Source organism: Papio anubis, chromosome 12, assembly GCF_008728515.1.
Source record: "Papio anubis isolate 15944 chromosome 12, Panubis1.0, whole genome shotgun sequence".
Classification (NCBI taxonomy): domain Eukaryota; kingdom Metazoa; phylum Chordata; class Mammalia; order Primates; family Cercopithecidae; genus Papio; species Papio anubis.
This window is the reverse complement of record NC_044987.1, coordinates 16439768-16457119: the sequence shown is the minus strand read 5'-3', so window position 1 is coordinate 16457119 and position 17352 is coordinate 16439768. Positions and strand designations below refer to the sequence as shown.

The following is a 17352-nucleotide window of genomic DNA, read 5'->3' as shown; positions in this document are numbered from 1 at the left end:
GGTATGTGGTCCATACAATTTAAACAAGTTGTATATGGTCTCTGGGTAGAGTGACCACATAACTGATCATCAAAACTGATACCTGTAAGAGCAAAAGGGGGCCCTATTAACCACTGGGCCAGGGCAACAGGTCAAAACAGAGACTGACTCCGGGACGTCTGGTCACACTAGCTACTGTCAAAATGGGGCCCAAATAGACAAAGCCAAATGGAGGAAATTCCCTTGACATTGAAAGTGTTGGGGCTCTGTGGTACCCCCAGTTCTAGGCTGGGGGAGGTTGGACTGATCTCATGATGAGTTCTGAGGGGGATGGGCCAGATGGGCCCCTCCTTCCATCTAACCCAGGTTCTTTTCCTCCTAGTCCGCCTCTCCAAGGACCGATCCACCCTGCAGGTGCTGGACCCGGCCACAGGGAACTGGTTCTCTGCCTGTTTCGACAACTTCACAGAAGCTCTGGCCGAGACAGCCTGCAGGCAGATGGGCTACAGCAGGTAACCAACCTGAGCTTCTCTCCTTTTTCCCTTCTTCCTCTTTCCTCCTCTTCCTCCTTTCCTTCGTCCTTTCTTCTCTCTTTCCTGAAAAATACAGGCATTGGAGCTAGGCAGAATGGCTTTTGAATCCCAGCATTTCACTTATAAGCAACATGAAGTTAAATTTCCTAAGCCTCAGGTTTCTCAGGAGTGAATTGGGGGAAGTAATACCAACCTCATAGTACCCCCTCCTTCTAGATTGGAGGCCCTTCTTGTCCTAGAACCATGTGCATTTCAAGATGTGGAAGACCCTAGGGATCATCTAGTCCATGCATCATAGGATGGTTTTGGAACGCCAATGAAAGAATGTGTGCTGCCCTCCAACACATACACACACACACACACACATACACACACACACACAACTTCTAGTTTCTGTGCAGTCCTCTCCTTTCCTTTACTCCTCAACCTTCACTCCTTTGTCCTGACTTTGCCAGAAACTGTTCCTGCCCAGTAATACAAAAGCCAAGTTAACTTATTCAAAGTTTCGTTGGTTAAGATTTAGCTTAAGTGAGCCTAGTTTCAGTGGGGCCCCATCTTCGGCAATCCCAGCTCTCTCTGCAAATTTCAAAAGCAGTTCCAAATTTGGAGTGGATGAAAAGGTGTAAGATTATAATAAGAGTAATCTGCATTTTATATATTTATATTCTTTTGATTTTGGCAGAAACCCAAAAAGATAGTTATTATATCTATTTCATAAATAGGCTCAAAGAAAGTAAGTAACTTGCTAGAGTAGTAGTTGGGAGGTAGAGGGCTAGAATTTGAGCCCAAGATCCCTAATTCGTGCACATTAGGAGTTCTCATAGTGTTTCTGTTTCTACACTGGGTGATTCTTTATTCTCATGTAGGACATCATCTATAAAGGAAGGGGCTGATGAGATGGTTGATCACTCAGAGAGTTTAGCTGGAGAGGATGGAAAGGAACCCATGCATTCAGTTGCAGAGTAAGATAACCTATCTCTGGCAGGCCTCAAACTTCTTCAGGATTCTAAGAGACTGGACCCAGAGACTAGGCCAAAAACAAAAACAAAAACAAAAACATCTCTACCAGGCAGACATCACCAATCGATCACAGAACTCTCTCCCATGGATCCCTCATGCAGCCTCAAAGTGCTTTTTCAGTAAATGCTCCAGGCAGCCATTACAAATCAATCAGAATTATTTGCCTCTCTCTTCTCTGCTCATCAGGCTTCTGCTGCTCTCTACTCTCCACAAGGGGCAACTTCCAGTACCCTCCAGAAAGCACACCCCGCCACCTTCATTTCAAGGAGAGTGAGGAAGTCATGCCCGGCACCTGCTATTCTCCCCTCTTCCCACAGCCACTGAGCCCAGCCTCGCTGCAGCCAGCCCCCACTTCCCACTGTAGTCTAGTCAATTGCTGCGTCAGCCGTCAGCCGTACCTAGCACAGCAGGCTGAGGCTTGATTATGAAACGCGGGTGTCTCCAGAGGATCTTAAGGTGATAGGTTCCTGGAATTTCTGTCCTTTTGGAGCTCACTAAGGCACCAAACCACCTGACTCTTGTGCTTTACAAAAGCAAAGTTCATCAGAATCATTCATTGGGATGGAATCGGTGAACAGAAGTTAACTTTCCTGGGAATGTCCATTTCCACCATATTTCCTCCTTCTAGGTCTCAGATTTCTCTACTTTCTTTCCTCCTCCTAGATTGGAGGCCCTTCTTGTCCTAGAACCATAGGCATTTCAAGATGTGGAAGACCCTAGGGGTCATCTAGTCCATGCATCTTTTTTTTTTTTTTTTTTTTTTTTTTGACAGAGTCTCACTCTGGCACCCAGGCTGGAGTGCAATGGCGCTATCTCAGCTCACTATAACCTCCACCTCCCAAGTTCAAGCGATTCTCTCACCTTAGCCTCCTGAATAGCTGGGATTACAGGCACTCGCCATCATGCCCGGCTGATTTTTGTATTTTTGTAGAGACTGGGCTTCACCATGTTGGCCAGGCTGGTCTTGAACTCCTGATCTCAGGTGATCCATCCACCTTGGCCTCCCAAAGTGCTGGGATTACAGGCATGAGCCACTGTGCCCAGCCCCATGCATCTTTTTATAGAGGGGGAAACTGAAGCTTAGAGAGACCCAGAAAAAGAATGTGACCTGCCCAAGACCACACATCAAACTAGTGCCAGAACCAGGGACAGAACCTAGATTATGAGGACTCTTAAAATGGACTCTAGTCCTCCCAGGTCCGAGTCCTCCCTGGGTCCTTCCAGGAAGTGCCAGCATTCCTTCCTGAGAATGTGCCAAACCACCAGTATCATGGATTGACCCACCCCTCCATGGAGAGCTTCTGCTAGCATTACTAGCATGGTTGGGGATGGAAGGAAAAGATTTAGAAGAGGCAGATTCAGTAAAGGAACAATCAGAGAGATGGAATTAATCAGGGAAGACTTCCTGTTGGAGGAAAAACTTCAACCCAAGGTTTGAAAGCAGGCAAGCGTGGATTAGCAGAGAGAAAGAGGGAGGGTGGTCCAGTTGAGATAACCGTTTGTTTGGATTCTCACGAAGACAATCCAGTCCTGTTCTATTAAATAGCCCTAAGGGGGCCAAAAGTATACCCCCACTATTAAAGTCAAACCAGATGCCTTGTTTGGAGAACCAAATATCCACATTCCAACTCCCTCCCAGGTGAGAAGGGAGCTAACCTGGGCCCCTATGCCTCTTTGTTTCCCTGCTGTGAACCGGAAGACATTGCTGGGATATTTGAAATAAGGGCAGAGCCGGGAGTTTGGAAAGGAGACCCTTAACATTTCTCCAGGGCTCTGGGTTCTGGATTTGGAGTCCCTGCCCAAGAAAGCAAGTTACATCAGCACAGCACCAAGGGTTGAGTCCTGGGATGCCAAGGATATATTCTTTATTGTATAGCAAAGCAAGCCCCATCTTCACTGACTAAGACCACCTCCACTCCCTGGCCACTCCCCACCAGGCATTCTCCGCCACCCTGTCTCCTGAGAGTGGGAGCCAACTCTACCATCTTGTTCTAACCCCCTGCCCCAGCTCACAACTCTCTCTCTCTCTCTCTCTCTGTCTCTCTCGATGTGAGCAGCAAACCCACTTTCAGAGCTGTGGAGATTGGCCCAGACCAGGATCTGGATGTTGTTGAAATCACAGAAAACAGCCAGGAGCTTCATGTGAGGAACTCAAGTGGGTAAGTGAGGGAACACCTTCTGGCCTACAGAAGGCCCCCACATGGATGCTGCTCTTCAGGTTGCAACCAGCTCACCTGGAACCCTAAGCAGCCAGGGGAATGTAAGCCAGACATCAGGAAGAACTCCTAGCCAGACAGATCATTCAATGCTAAGAGCTATAGACTCACATTTTGGAGAGGTTTTCTGTGTTGACTTGTTTTTAACACAATGGACAGCTGGACAAAGTGTGTTGTCCTATTCAAAGTCAGAGGGATGGATAATGTGACCTTTCCATCAATCTGGATAGTAAATAGTTTTTGCTACTGCCGTAAATTTTCTAATAAATTGCCCAATAATCAAGATTCCAAAGTCACTTTGTCCTTCCCCACCACTTACCCAGCCAGAGCTCCCCACCTTCTTGATGCTCCAGGGAAGAGGCTCCATGGCCCTTGTGGGTGGCCCATTCCTGAGCCTCATCACCCTGCTTTAGAGCAGAGCATCCAGTTGAAATCTGTCACGTTGTGGCAAAGCGGTTCAGAGAGGAGGCTGGCTTCTTAGCATTCAGGGATGTTGCTGAGGGCCGCTTATTCACCTGTGGGGAAAAGAAAGAGAGATCAGACTGTTACTGTGTCTATGTAGAAAGAGGTAGACATAAGAGACTCCATTTTGTTCTGTACTAAGAAAAATTCTTCTGCCTTGAGATGCTGTTAATCTATAACCCTACCCCCAACCCTGTGCTTGCAGAGACATGTGCTGTGTTTACTCAAGGCTTAATGGATTTAGGGCTATGCAGGATGTGCTTTGTTAAACAAGTGCTTGAAAGCAGTATGCTTGTTAAAAGTTATCACCACTCTCTAATCTCAAGTACCCCAGGGACACAATACACTGCGGAAGGCCGCAGGGACCTCTGCCTAGGAAAGTCAGGTATTGTCCAAGGTTTCTCCCCCTGTGATAGTCTGAGATATGGCCTTGTGGGAAGGGAAAGACATGACCATCCCCCAGCCCAGACACCAGTAAAGGGTCTGTGCTGAGGAGGATTAGTAAAAGAGGAAGGCCTCTTTGCAGTTGAGATAAGAGGGAGGCATCTGTCTCCTGCTGTCCCTGGGCAATGGAATGTCTCAGTGTAAAACCCAATTGTATGTTCTATTTACTGAGATAGGAGAAAACCGCCTTAGGCTGGAGGTGAGACTTGCTGGTGGCAGTACTGCTCTTTAATGCAGCAAGATGTTTATGTATGTGCACATCAAAGCACAGCACCTTTTCTTAACCTTGTTTATGATACAGAGACATTTGTTCACATGTTTTCCTGCTGACCCTCTCCCCACTATTACCCTATTGTCCTGCCACATCCCCCTCTCCGAGATGGTAAAGATAATGATCAATAAATACTGAGGAACTCAAGAGACCCGGTGCAGGTGGTGCGGTGCAGGTGGTGCAGGTCCTCTGTATGCTGAGCGCTGGTCCCCTGGGCCCACTTTTCTTTCTCTATACTTTGTCTCTGTGTCTCTTTCTTTTCTCAAGTCTCTCGTTCCACCTGACGAGAAATGCCCACAGGTGGTGAAGGGGCTGGTCCCCTTCATTCACTGAAAGTAAATCTTGAAATGGACAGGATTGGTCCAGAATGATCCTATGCCTAAAATTCCTTCAAAATTCCATTCTTCCATTTGGAAAGCCCGCAGTGCCACAGACTCTGTTCTGGGATCTGCCCTCTTCCCTCTTGGGTCCCAGGAGCCCAGGCTGGGCTTTGAAGCAGGCAGGGCCCAGTGCACCATAGGTACTCAGCAGTGGGGGTGTTGAATCCAATCAAATGGAAGTGTCAATGCAGGAAATGCAATGGATGTCAATGCGCTCTCCACATGTTCCCCACTGTGCAGCTTCCACATTCCCCAGGTATTGGGAGGGGACTTGAATTAATAGCATTGGGAGGCTTAAGTCCCTACCTCCCAGCTGAGCAAGAAGCTTAAATCACAGGGTGCTGTGTCTGTTTTCCAGGCCCTGTCTCTCAGGCTCCCTGGTCTCCCTGCACTGTCTTGGTGAGTACCCCCAATCTCTGAGGGTTTGGGGCCTGGGCCAGCAATGAGCAAGGAGGAAGACCTTCGTCTTCACTCCTAAATTTCTGGGACTCCAAGTTTCATTCTGCCTTGGTCTATAGCCCTTGGGCTTGCAAGTCAATGCCCCCTTGAGTTGTTGGTGGCCTTGGGCAGGTCACTTTCTTTTTCTGGGTCTTTCCAAGCCTCAGTTTCCCCCTTCTACCATCTGTGCATGGCTCCACAACCTAAGTGGAGACCTGGGAGAGAGCATTAGGAAGACTGAAAAGGGCAGGATGGGGCCTCCACTGCCTACCACCCCGGTCAGGACCTACATAGCCTTCTTCGTCACAATCAGCTCAGGTATCCAAGATCAGATTACCCACATTCATTATTTGAGCAAATATTCATTGAACAGTTAGAATATGTCTCACTCTGTCAGTTGTTTGGCTAGAAGTAGAAAATACCAGATGAGTGAAATAATTGGCCACTATCCTCAGTAGCTTATGACTAAGTAAGAGAGAGATGCAAGACAGCATGTGGAAAATGCCAGACTGAGTAGCAGTCACAGTGGACATGCTACAGAGAGAGCTGGACAGGGGTCAGAAGACCTGGGCACCAGTCCCGTTCACTTCCAGTGTGGCCTCAAGTCATTCACCTGACCTTCCTGAAGTTCATTTTCCCAAGAGGTTGTTTAGTCCAGCTGCCCATCAAGGATCTCTAGGGACCCTTCTAGCTCTAACAGAGGAGATCAGAGAAGAAAACAAGCACTGTGGCTCATCTCATCCTACCAGCTTCACAGAGAACTGAGACTGGCCTGGAAGGATAGCCAGAAATTAGAACACCTAAGGGAAGAAGGTCACAATGCTGCCTCTGCAATTTAGGAGTGTGTATGCTTCCCTGCAGGATGTTGAGAGTTTCATTCATTATCACGTGCCCCCCACTCCGACCCCACAATACCTAGTGTGTGGGATCTGACACGTAGTGGTTGGTCAATGAACGAATGAACAAATGGCCAGACCATCTAAGGTTCTGCACTGAGTAGCCCTGAAGGCATGAAGGAGCATAAGTGACAGGTCCTCCCTTGTGGGGCCTCTGTTTTACCAAGAAAACAAGACCTAAACTCAACAACACTGAAAGGGTGGCCAACACCCAGAACAGCCTGTGGGAATGCCAGAGAAAGGGAAATTCCCAGGGACTGGGGGCCCAGGCTAAACACTGAAAAATGCATCTGTAGGTTCAAGGAGGAAAAGCCCATGTTGTCTGTCTTGCCCGCCACTCTCTCCCAGCACCCAGCACTGCCCCAAGACAGGGCACTTGACACAAATTGGTTAGATTAATGAATGATCTAGAATTCAGTGGTCCCCAACCTTTTTGGCACCAGGGGCTTGTTGCATGGAAGACAATTTTTCCACAAACCAAGAGGGGGATAGAAAGCATTAGATTCTCTCTTTTCTTTTTTTTTTTTTTTTTTTTTTTTTTTGAGACTGAGTCTTGCTCTTGTCACTCAGCCTGGAGTCCAGTGTTGCGATCTCGGCTCACTGCGACCTCCGCCTCCTGGATTCAAGCAATTCTCCTGCCTCAGCCTCCTAAATAGCTGGGACTACAGGTGCCCGCCACCAGCCCAGCTGGGACTATAGGCATGTGCCACCACGCCTGGCTAATTTTTGTATTTTTAGTAGAGACGGCATTTCACCATGTTGGCCAGGCTGGTCCCGAACTCCTGACCTCATCTGATCTGCCCGCCTGAGCCTCCCAAAGTGCTAGGATTCCAGACGTGAGCCGCCACACCTAGCCTAGATTCTCATGAGGAACGCACAGCATAGACCCCTCACATGTGCTGTTCACAATAAGGTTTGTGCTCCTACAGAATCTAATGCCACCTCTGATCTGACAGGAGGTGAAGCTCAGGTGGTCATGCTCACTTGCCCCTGCCGCTCACTTCCTAATGTGCAGCCAGGTTCCTAACAGGCCACGGACCAGTACTGGTTTGAGGTCCGGGGGTTAGGGTTTGGGGATCCCTGATTTCGAGAACTAGGAGAGGAGACAGCATTTCAATGGGAAGGGCATCTTTTTGGATCAAAAACAGAATGACTTTTTAGAGAACTACAAGCAGATCAATTTGGCTAGACAGAGACTTTATATGAAACAGCAGGAGGCTGCCAGGAGGAGTGGAAACTCTACTTTGCCCTCAAGGGAGATCCTGAAGGGCTTTGGGGGAGCGGGCAAGGCGGCATGGAGAAAGCAGTGTTTGAAATCAGATGGTGTTTGAAAAGCTCCAGGCCAGCACGGCGCCTGACACACAGGGAAGGGAAGCAGCCTTTCCCTTTAGAATGGCCACCATGGTGGTGGCTGCCAGAAGAATTGGAGAGGCAGAGCATGGGTGGAGAGGTGGGACCTGAGGGCTTTACTGGAGTTCCAGGGGTCAGGGGATGTGAAAGCCAGGTCAGTTAATAGGAAGACAGGATGTTAGATTGAGAGACTCCCCTGGCACGGGGAACAGACTTGGAGAAGGGGGAGTTTGGGACAGTCCACTTCCGAGTCACAAAACAGCTTGTGGGTGTCTGTTTACTGTTACTCAGTGGGAGTGGCTGGGGACACGCCACCTGGGCAGGGCTTTCATAATTCTGCATCACTTGCGAAGGTCACAAATTCCCAGCACAACGGACACACCCGTGTTCGTAGTCTAACCTCCTGAACACATCTTAAACCAAAAAAAGAAAGAAAGAAAAAGAAAAAGGAGAGGGAGGTTTGGGGAAAGCCTATGGTCTGGGACACTCAATACCTCCCATGAATAACTCCAATTGGCCTGGTCCTCTCCCCACTCCGGCCCCAGCCAGAAGGTCCCTGCTTAGAGCACATGTTGGGTACTGAGGGGAGGCAGCCTCATCCCCAAAAGCCTGACTTCCTGCCTCTGCCTGTGTCCAGCCTGTGGGGAGAGCCTGAAAACCCCCCGTGTGGTGGGCGGGGAGGAGGCCTCTGTGGATTCTTGGCCTTGGCAGGTCAGCATCCAGTACGACAAACAGCACGTCTGTGGAGGGAGCATCCTGGACCCCCACTGGGTCCTCACAGCAGCCCATTGCTTCAGGTAAGGCCCCAGCTGTAAGGAGGTCTCTGGGGACCAAGACCAGTCAGGGGCCAGAGAGCTTGGAGTCCTGTCTCCTGACACCCTCCTTCTCTTCACTCTCCCACTAGAGACATTTGCCAGGGTGTGGTGGCCCCAATGAAACAATGGCCATGATGCCCTTTGTTAGGCATTTGGGTGTCTGAGCAGAGGGTACGGGTCACCAAGCATGGCCTCTTCCTGGTGGGACACCATCAGATACCCAGAGTCCTCACCCCACCCCCATATCGTTCAAGCCACAAAAGCTCTTCCCACCTGCCTGAAGTTCCAAGAACTCACTCTTTTTGCTTGTTTCCAGGAAGTCGTTCCAGGGTCTAGAGTCATAGCCACTTCCTCATTATGTCTGGAAACTTTAAAAAAATTAGAAAGCATAGGTTCCTTTCCAGTCTACAGAGAGGCCTGGCCTTACCTCGGGGAAGGGCCACTCCCAGGCCCCCTTCACTTTTTATTTATTTATTTATTTATTTATTTATTTATTTTGAGACAGAGTCTTGCTCTGTCGCCTAGGCTGGAGTGCAATGGTGCAATCTTGGCTCACTGCAACCTCCGTCTCTCGGGTTCAAACAATTCTCTTGCCTCAGCCTCCCAAGTAGCTGGAACTGTAGGCATGTGCCACCATGCCAGGCTAATTTTTGTGTTTTTAGTAGAAACAGGGTTTCACCATGTTGGCCAGGCTGATCTCGAACTCCTGGCCTCAAGTGATCCACCCACCTCGGCCTCCCAAAGTGCTGGGATTACAGGTATGAGCCACCATGTCCCGTCCCTCTTCACTTTTATTCATTCATTCATTCAATATCTAATGAGCACCTACCAGGTACCAAGCACCAGATGATGCGCCCAAGTGCATTAGACCCCACTGCTGTCTTCAAGGCACTCATGATCTAGGCCAGCGTTTCTTAACCATTTTGTTGTTGTTGTTGTTTTTTATTTTTTTGAGATTCTGGCAAGAGCTATAAATTCTTTCTTAGAAAAACATCTCTGCACACTAAGCTGTGCCTGGCATTGGGAAAAAGAAAGCACGTACTGTAACTGACAGCATGAGTAACACAATGAAAAGGGTTGGAGGAGAGAGCGCCAGGACCCCAAAACTCAGGCATTAGAGGAGCCCGTTTCCCAGCCCTCCTTGAGATTTCCTTGGGCAGGTTTCACTAAGGAAAAAGTGTCAAATCCCCTTTTTGAATTCGACTTCTTGTAAGTGCCAAAAGACTGCCCCTTCTCTACTATCCCTGCGCCACCACCATCTTTCCCTCCCAAGGCACTGATACCCAGTACCCCAATCCCCAGGGCCCTGGGGACCCAGCCTTTGGCAAAGCCTCCTCAGGCTTGGATCAGGCCTGAACCCAGCTGTCTCTGCCCCCAGGAAACATACCGATGTGTTCAACTGGAAGGTGCGGGCCGGCTCAGACAAACTGGGCAGTTTCCCATCCCTGGCTGTGGCCAAGATCATCATCATTGAATTCAACCCCATGTACCCCAAAGACAATGACATCGCCCTCATGAAGCTGCAGCTCCCACTCACTTTCTCAGGTGAGAAGCAGGGCCTGAGGCCACCCAAGCCCCTTCCATCAGTTTTCACATCCACTCTGCTGTTAGCTCACTGAGTGACCTTGGCACATAATTTCTCCTCTCAAGACCTCAGCTTGCCCATTTGTCTGTAACTAATATGTCAGCCTAACATCACTGATGCCATGAGGCCTCCTCAAGCTGTCAGCTAACACCACCACTCCATTCCATGCTGGAGATTCTTCCAAGGCCTGTCTTCCCTATGTGGAGCCCCTCAATGGAGAACTGGAGTTTCATCCGATCTTAGAGTTTTAGGAGACCTTTTAAAAAGATTATCGAGCTTATTCCCCACCACTGACCAATACCCGAGAGCCTGCTCAGTATCCCTGCCAAGGAGTCATTGTGCTCCTGTTTGCTCTCCTCCAGGGGCAGGGAACCCATTACCTGTGAAGCAGCCTGCAGAGTCTTTGAACAGCTCTGTTGGATGCCTTGTGCTTATATTGAAATGTATTTAGATCAGCATTCCCAACTGTGGGGTCCGTAAGACACTGGCCCCTTGGAGAGGAGAGGATTCCATTGTCAAATAAGTTTGGGAAGCATTTTAATACTACAGCTCCCTTCTTGGAGCACATTAGTTTATTAAAGGTATAAGAAATTTTTAAAATAATCTGTTTTATTGCATAAATTTTCTAAATTTATTTGACCACAGAATCCTTTTTTCATGCCACTTCTTTTTTTTTTTTTTTTTTGAGACGGAGTCTCGCTCTGCCGCCCAGGCTGGAGTGCGGTGGCCGGATCTCAGCTCACTGCAAGCTCCGCCTCCCGGGTTCACGCCATTCTCCGGCCTCAGCCTCCCGAGTAGTTGGGACTACAGGCGCCCGCCACCGCGCCCGGCTATTTTTTTGTATTTTTTAGTAGAGACGGGGTTTCACCGTGTTAGTTTTCATGCCACTTCTACTAGCATCCCATGGAACAAGTGTTCTAGAGACCCTGGTGTGACCCCTTTCAGAGAGCTTAACTGCCAGGCTCTCCTGAACCCTGGGGTATGTTTCAAGATTTGTGCCTGGGAATTGTTTTAATCAGGTATGGTAAGGTGACAGATACAGACACAACTAACTTTGAAAGAAGAGCTTATTATTTATAGCTTCTGAGAGAAACCCCCACAACACAGGGACACCTGGGGAGCAGCTGGGTCCACCAGGAGACAGGAGTGAGGGGAAGGCATGGCCCAGAACCACCCGTGGCTTCCATGGGCAGGTCTGGCCAAGGTAGGGAAGGCAAGATTGAGCATGCTTGGGATTGGATAGCGTGGACAATTCTCTAGGCTATAGAGGTCAGCCTCTGGTTGTCTAGTATCTGTCCCTGGGGTGATTTAGGGCAGGGAAAATATTGGCTTGGTGTCTGAGAGTCAGATAAAGGAAATGGTTGGGGATACGGGCTTTGGGTTGGCTGGTTTGCCTATTAAAGGCATGCCCAGAGCCAAGTTGCTTACTGTCTGCAGGAATTAGCTAACCCAGTCTCTCCCAGACCAGCAAGATCCCCATAATCATAAAGCATCATAATTTACAGAAAATTAACAATTATGATGAATAAAAGATCTCCTTCTTCCTTTGTGCTCCTGGCAGGCACGGTCAGGCCCATCTGCCTGCCCTTCTTTGATGAGGAGCTCACTCCAGCCACCCCACTCTGGATCATTGGATGGGGCTTTACAAAGCAAAATGGAGGTAAGTCCTGGGTGCAGGACCCCAGGGTAGGAGATGCCTATGTATGAGGGAGCAGCTTCCAGAAGTGATGGGAAGGAGGACCATCCTTCAGAGAAACCCATCCCAGAGGACCAAGCACCAAGGCGCCAGGCAGAAAGCAAAGTGGTTTGGCAATCCAGGGCTGGGGGATAGAAGGCAAGCATGGGAATGTGAGTGTTTTTACCCTCCCAGGGAAGATGTCTGACATACTGCTGCAGGCGTCAGTCCAGGTCATTGACAGCATACGGTGCAATGCAGACGATGCGTACCAGGGGGAAGTCACCGAGAAGATGGTGTGTGCAGGCATCCCGGAAGGGGGTGTGGACACCTGCCAGGTGGGGCCTCCAGGAATCATGGGGAGTTCTAGGAATAGGGTTTAGGTTCTAGAGAGATGAGAAAACCCAGAGGCTGCATGCCCCACAGGAAGCCTTGCATATCACGGGCACTCAATGTGTGATTATGGGAGGAAGAAAGGGAGGGAAGGAAAGGATACAGTCAGATAAAGATGTACGAATAGATGAGTGGGTGGATGGATGGATGCAGACAATCAGAGAATCTCTTTCACATTCAAAGATGATGTTACCGGCTGGGTGTGGTGGCTCACATTTGTAATCCCAGCACTTTAGGAGGGTGAGGCGGGCAGGGCAGGTGATTTGAGGTCAGGAATTCAAGACCAGCCTGGCCAACATGGTAAAACCCCATCCCTGCTAAAAAGAATACAAAAATTAGATGGGTATGGTGGTGCACCTGTAACCCCAGCTACTTGAGAGGTTGAGGCAGGAGAATTGCTTGAACCCAGGAGGCAGAGGTTACAGTGAGCCAAGATTGCGCCACTGCACTCCAGCCTGGGTGACCCAGCAAGACTCCATCTAAAAACAACAACAACAAAGATTACATTACTCATCCTCCCCACCCACTCTTCTCACTAGCTACGGAATGATTAGCCCCTTGAGGTCAGGAATCCCAGGTCTATTTTCTCTGTGATTGTCCCCAAGCTGCTGAACTACACTAGGAAAGAACTACCACCTGCAGGATGCTAGAAGAGCCCCCGTGCGTGCCCCTCACCCTGGCCTCATTGGCCATCAGGACTGTTTAGCAATCCCTGTAGACCTTCTTCCTCCCCCATACTTCCAGAGGATCATCTGAACCATTTTCTTTTTTTCTATTTTTTCTTTTATGTTTTTTAATAGAGATAGGGTCACTGTGTTGCACCAATCTGGTCTCAAACTCCTGGGTTCAAGGATTTTCCCATGAGCCATCGTGCTTGGCCTGAACCATTTTCATTAAAACCCCTACCCTACTCTCACCTCCATTTCCAGTCATTAAATTCCTTCACTTAAGAGGCATCTCTTAGTCATCGCTTGTGTACCATGAACATGGTAGTCTTTGGAGACCCCTCAGGGATCTCACACTGGTTGGGAGAAAGGGGGTAGCATTAAACAGGCATTTAGGCTAGTTTTGGGTTCAGAGGGAGGAAGCCCCAGGGGCTAAAGGAGCTGATAAGGACTCCCAGATAAGTGCACTTTTCACTATCTGGCATTTTCTTGTTTTGTTATTTGCTTGTTCACTGTCTCTCACCCTATTTGATCCTAAGCTTTCTGAGGGCAGGGATCTTTTGGGTTTTTTTATCAGTTGGATCCCAATTGCTTAGAACACTACCTGGCACAAAATAGGCACTCTATAAGTAATTAAATAAATTTTGGAACTACTAGGTTAAACAATGATAACCAGGCTTTTTTTTTTTCTGAGACTGAGTCTCATTCTGTTGCCCAGGCTAGAGTGCAGCGGTTTGATCTCAGCTCACTGCAGCCTCCGCCCCTTGGTCCGAGTGATTCTCCACCTCAGCCTCCTGAGCAGCTGGGATTACGGGCGCCTGCCACTATGCCCAGCTAATTTTTGTATTTTTAGTAAAGACAGGGTTTCACCATGTTGGCCAGGCTGGTCTCGAACTCCTGACCTCGAGTGATTCACCCGCCTCAGTCTCCCAAGATGCTGGGATTACAGGCGAGAGCCACCGCGCCTGGCCAATAACCAGACTTTTTTTACAGCATCTCTCAGAGCCTTTAATTTGCTAATGTGAGCTGTGAATCTCTGAGAGAAGGCTAACAGCACGCTTGCAACTTACTTGCTCACAGACAAGCCCTTCTGCCCCAGAAGAGAAGAGCATTCCAGGGTGCTAATGAGCAAAGAGGGTGAGGGTGGAACATCGGAGAGCAGCAGGGAGTTCAGGGGAACAGATGGGCCAGTTCAGGAAGCCGGGAAGGAGAAGCCCCCCCCACCTCACCTGCCCTCCCCAGCAGTCTCTGTTCTGGTCTCTCACAGGGTGACAGTGGTGGGCCCCTGATGTACCAATCTGACCAATGGCAGGTGGTGGGCATCGTTAGCTGGGGCTATGGCTGTGGGGGCCCGAGCACCCCAGGAGTGTACACCAAGGTCTCAGCCTATCTTAACTGGATCTACAATGTCCGGAAGGTAAGGCACCTTTGCCGTACCCACTGTGCCTTCCCTCCAGTCCTCTACCTGGGAGGTGCCAATCCATCCTTAGGTTTGATTTAAATGGCTCTGACAACTCTTTACATCCCAAATGAGTTTCCCTCCAAGCAAGGGACAGCCTGAGATTGCACTATTAAGGCTGAAATTCCTTAGGTCAGAGATTTCTGTTAAATGCAAATACCTTAGGGAATAGAACACACCAAGCCTTTCTTTCTCTTTTCTGACAGAATGAGACTATCAGATCCTTTCTAGAGAGAAGATCCTGATAAGGAAGAGAGTGGAAAGGCTCATGAGACCTCCTGGTCCTCTGCAGGGTAGGGAGAGAAGCAAAATGCCTCAGAAAAGGAAGACTCATTTTGCACATGTCACCACTTTGTCCAGTTTCAAATAATCTGAGTTTCTCTTCATCGATCTCTCTTATTCTAGGCTGAGCTGTAATGCTGCTGCCCCTTTGCAGTGCTGGGAGCCGCGTCCTTCCTGCCCTGCCCACCTGGGGATCCCCAAAGTCAGACACAGAGCAAGAGCCCCCTTGGGTACACCCCTCTGCCCACAATCTCAGCATTTCTTGGAGCAGCAAAGGGCCTCAATTCCTGTAAGAGACCCTCACAACCCAGAGGCGCCCAGAGGAAGTCAGCAGCCCGAGCTCAGCCACACTTGGTGCTCCCAGCATCCCAGGGACAGATGCGGCCCACTGAACACGCCAGCCTGCAGGCCAAGGTCTCAGGGGTATTGCTAAGCCGAGAAGGAACTTTCCCACGCTACTGAATGGAAGCAGGCTGTCTTGTGAAAGCCCAGATCACTGTGGGCTGGAGAGGAGGAGGAAAGGGTCTGTGCCAGCCCTGTCCGTCTTCACCCATCCCCAAGCCTACTGCAGCAAGAAACCAGTTGTAATATAAAATGCACTGCCCTACTGTTGGTGTGATTACTGTTACCGACTGTTGTTATTGTTATTACAGCTATGGCCACTATTATTAAAGAGCTGTGTGACATCTCTGGCATAGGCTAGCTGGAATGCTTGATAAGAACTGAGCTGGGACCATTGAACCTTCATTCTTTGACTTGGGGAGAAAAAAAGTTCTGGGGAAGCAATTGAGTCTCAAAGTAGAGGCAGGGGAAAAAAGAGTTGGGGAGACCAGATCTGCTGAGTGGCAGCAAGAGTGAGCTGCAGATTAGAGAAGCCAGGGTGAGCAAGTTTCATTCCCACACAGGGCCTTCTCCCTTTGCTTCTTTCCCTCCCTCCCTGCCTGTGATCATCAGCCAGGAGCCAGGGATAACTTATTCCTTGGGAAGGAGATGAGTTAGGCAGTCAAGGGTGACATTCGATCAGGGATGCCCAAGTGGCTGGAAAGAAATGATGGTCCTGTGTCCTAACTTTTTCCACCTGGAGAGCCCTCAGTGTGGCTTCTTACATTTAAAAAACAAAAGGGATCAGCTGCCAGGTATGAGGCAGTTCCCAAGCTGGGTTGTGAGGATATAAGCATGAATAAGTCCCTGCACTCAAAATGGTCAAAGAATTAAGCCCCATGGACTTTTTTGGCAGCTGTGTGAAAGCCTGGGTTTTCTGAGGACTCTCTTGCTATAGTTAAGTCAGATCCTAGATGAAATATACTTGTTCATATTGTACTAGGTTCTTAGGAAACAACAGAATTTCTCAAATGCCAAAAACAAAGAAAATAGAAACCCAGAAAACAAAACAAAATAAAACAAAACTATCAGAACTGTGAGCGGAAACTAAGGTGATGATCTGGGAGCAATAAACTAAAATCTTGGGTCGAGACCTATATGGAGGAGGCTGGCAGTGGAGCTAAACCTGGACACGCTGCAGACAAGGGAGCTGAACCAGGGCTCCTACATGAAGCAGAGATAACTGATGGCAGTAAAGGTGGTCTCAAATTGCAGATGGTCTGGAGGAAAATATCTCAAATTTAGAGCCTCAGGATTCCCAAAGATCCTCCAAATATGAACTCACAATCAAAGATCAGAGATGTTGAAAAATAAAAAACATCTTAAGTGGGCAGCATAAAAAAACAAGCTAATTTAGAACCCCAAAGGCTTCAGATGTCAGAATATTAGAGACTTATAATAATAAGCAATATTTACAGAGTATTTGTATGTGCCAGACACTACTGTAAGTGCTTCATCACGTACTGATTCATTTAATACTTGCAGAAATCTATGAGATAGGTATTATTCTTATCCTCACTTGATGGATTAAAAAAACTAAGGCACAATGGGGTTAAGCTCCTTGCTTGAGGTTATAGACTGTAAGTTGAACATGAGCACTTGGAATACAGAGTCTTGCTGTAAACTACCACACTATACCAATATGATAATTTATAAAATATTTAAATAAAAAATGAATACTAGTTCCACATTTTAAAATTATGTTTAACTGTGGTCAAATGCACATAACACAAGTTGCCATCTTAACCATTTTTAAGTGTATAGTTCAGTGGTGTTATGTACATTCACATTGTTGTGCAGTCATCACCACCATCCATCTCCAGAATAGAAACTCAGTACTCATCAAACAACTCTCCATTTCCCCTCCTCCCAATCTCCGGCAACTGCCATTGTGCTTTCAGTCTCTGTGAACTGGATTACTCTGGGTACCTCATTTAAGTGAAGTCATGCAGTATTTGTCTTTTTGGACTTGTTTTATTTCACTTCACATTGTGTCTTCAAGTTTCACCCATGTTGTAGCATGTGTCAGAATTTCCTCCCTTTTTAGACTGAATAATATTATATTGTTTATACCATATTTTGTTTATCCATTCATCCACTGATGAACA

The 17352-nt window shown here is 48.3% G+C and overlaps 1 protein-coding gene across 1 annotated transcript in view; it reads left to right on the top strand.

Moving 5' to 3' along the window:
* The window catches only part of TMPRSS4 (transmembrane serine protease 4), a 44191-nt gene extending 27249 nt beyond the window's left edge, over window positions 1-16942 (top strand). Inside the window, exons 5-12 of the mRNA XM_021926593.2 lie at window positions 362-491; window positions 3590-3691; window positions 5664-5704; window positions 8627-8786; window positions 10183-10349; window positions 11951-12049; window positions 12260-12402; window positions 14390-16942. Coding sequence (XP_021782285.1) covers window positions 362-491; window positions 3590-3691; window positions 5664-5704; window positions 8627-8786; window positions 10183-10349; window positions 11951-12049; window positions 12260-12402; window positions 14390-14623 — 1076 coding nt within the window. The 3' untranslated portion in view covers window positions 14624-16942. The remainder of the gene's footprint in view (window positions 1-361; window positions 492-3589; window positions 3692-5663; window positions 5705-8626; window positions 8787-10182; window positions 10350-11950; window positions 12050-12259; window positions 12403-14389) is intronic.
* The last annotated feature ends 410 nt before the right edge of the window (window positions 16943-17352 follow it).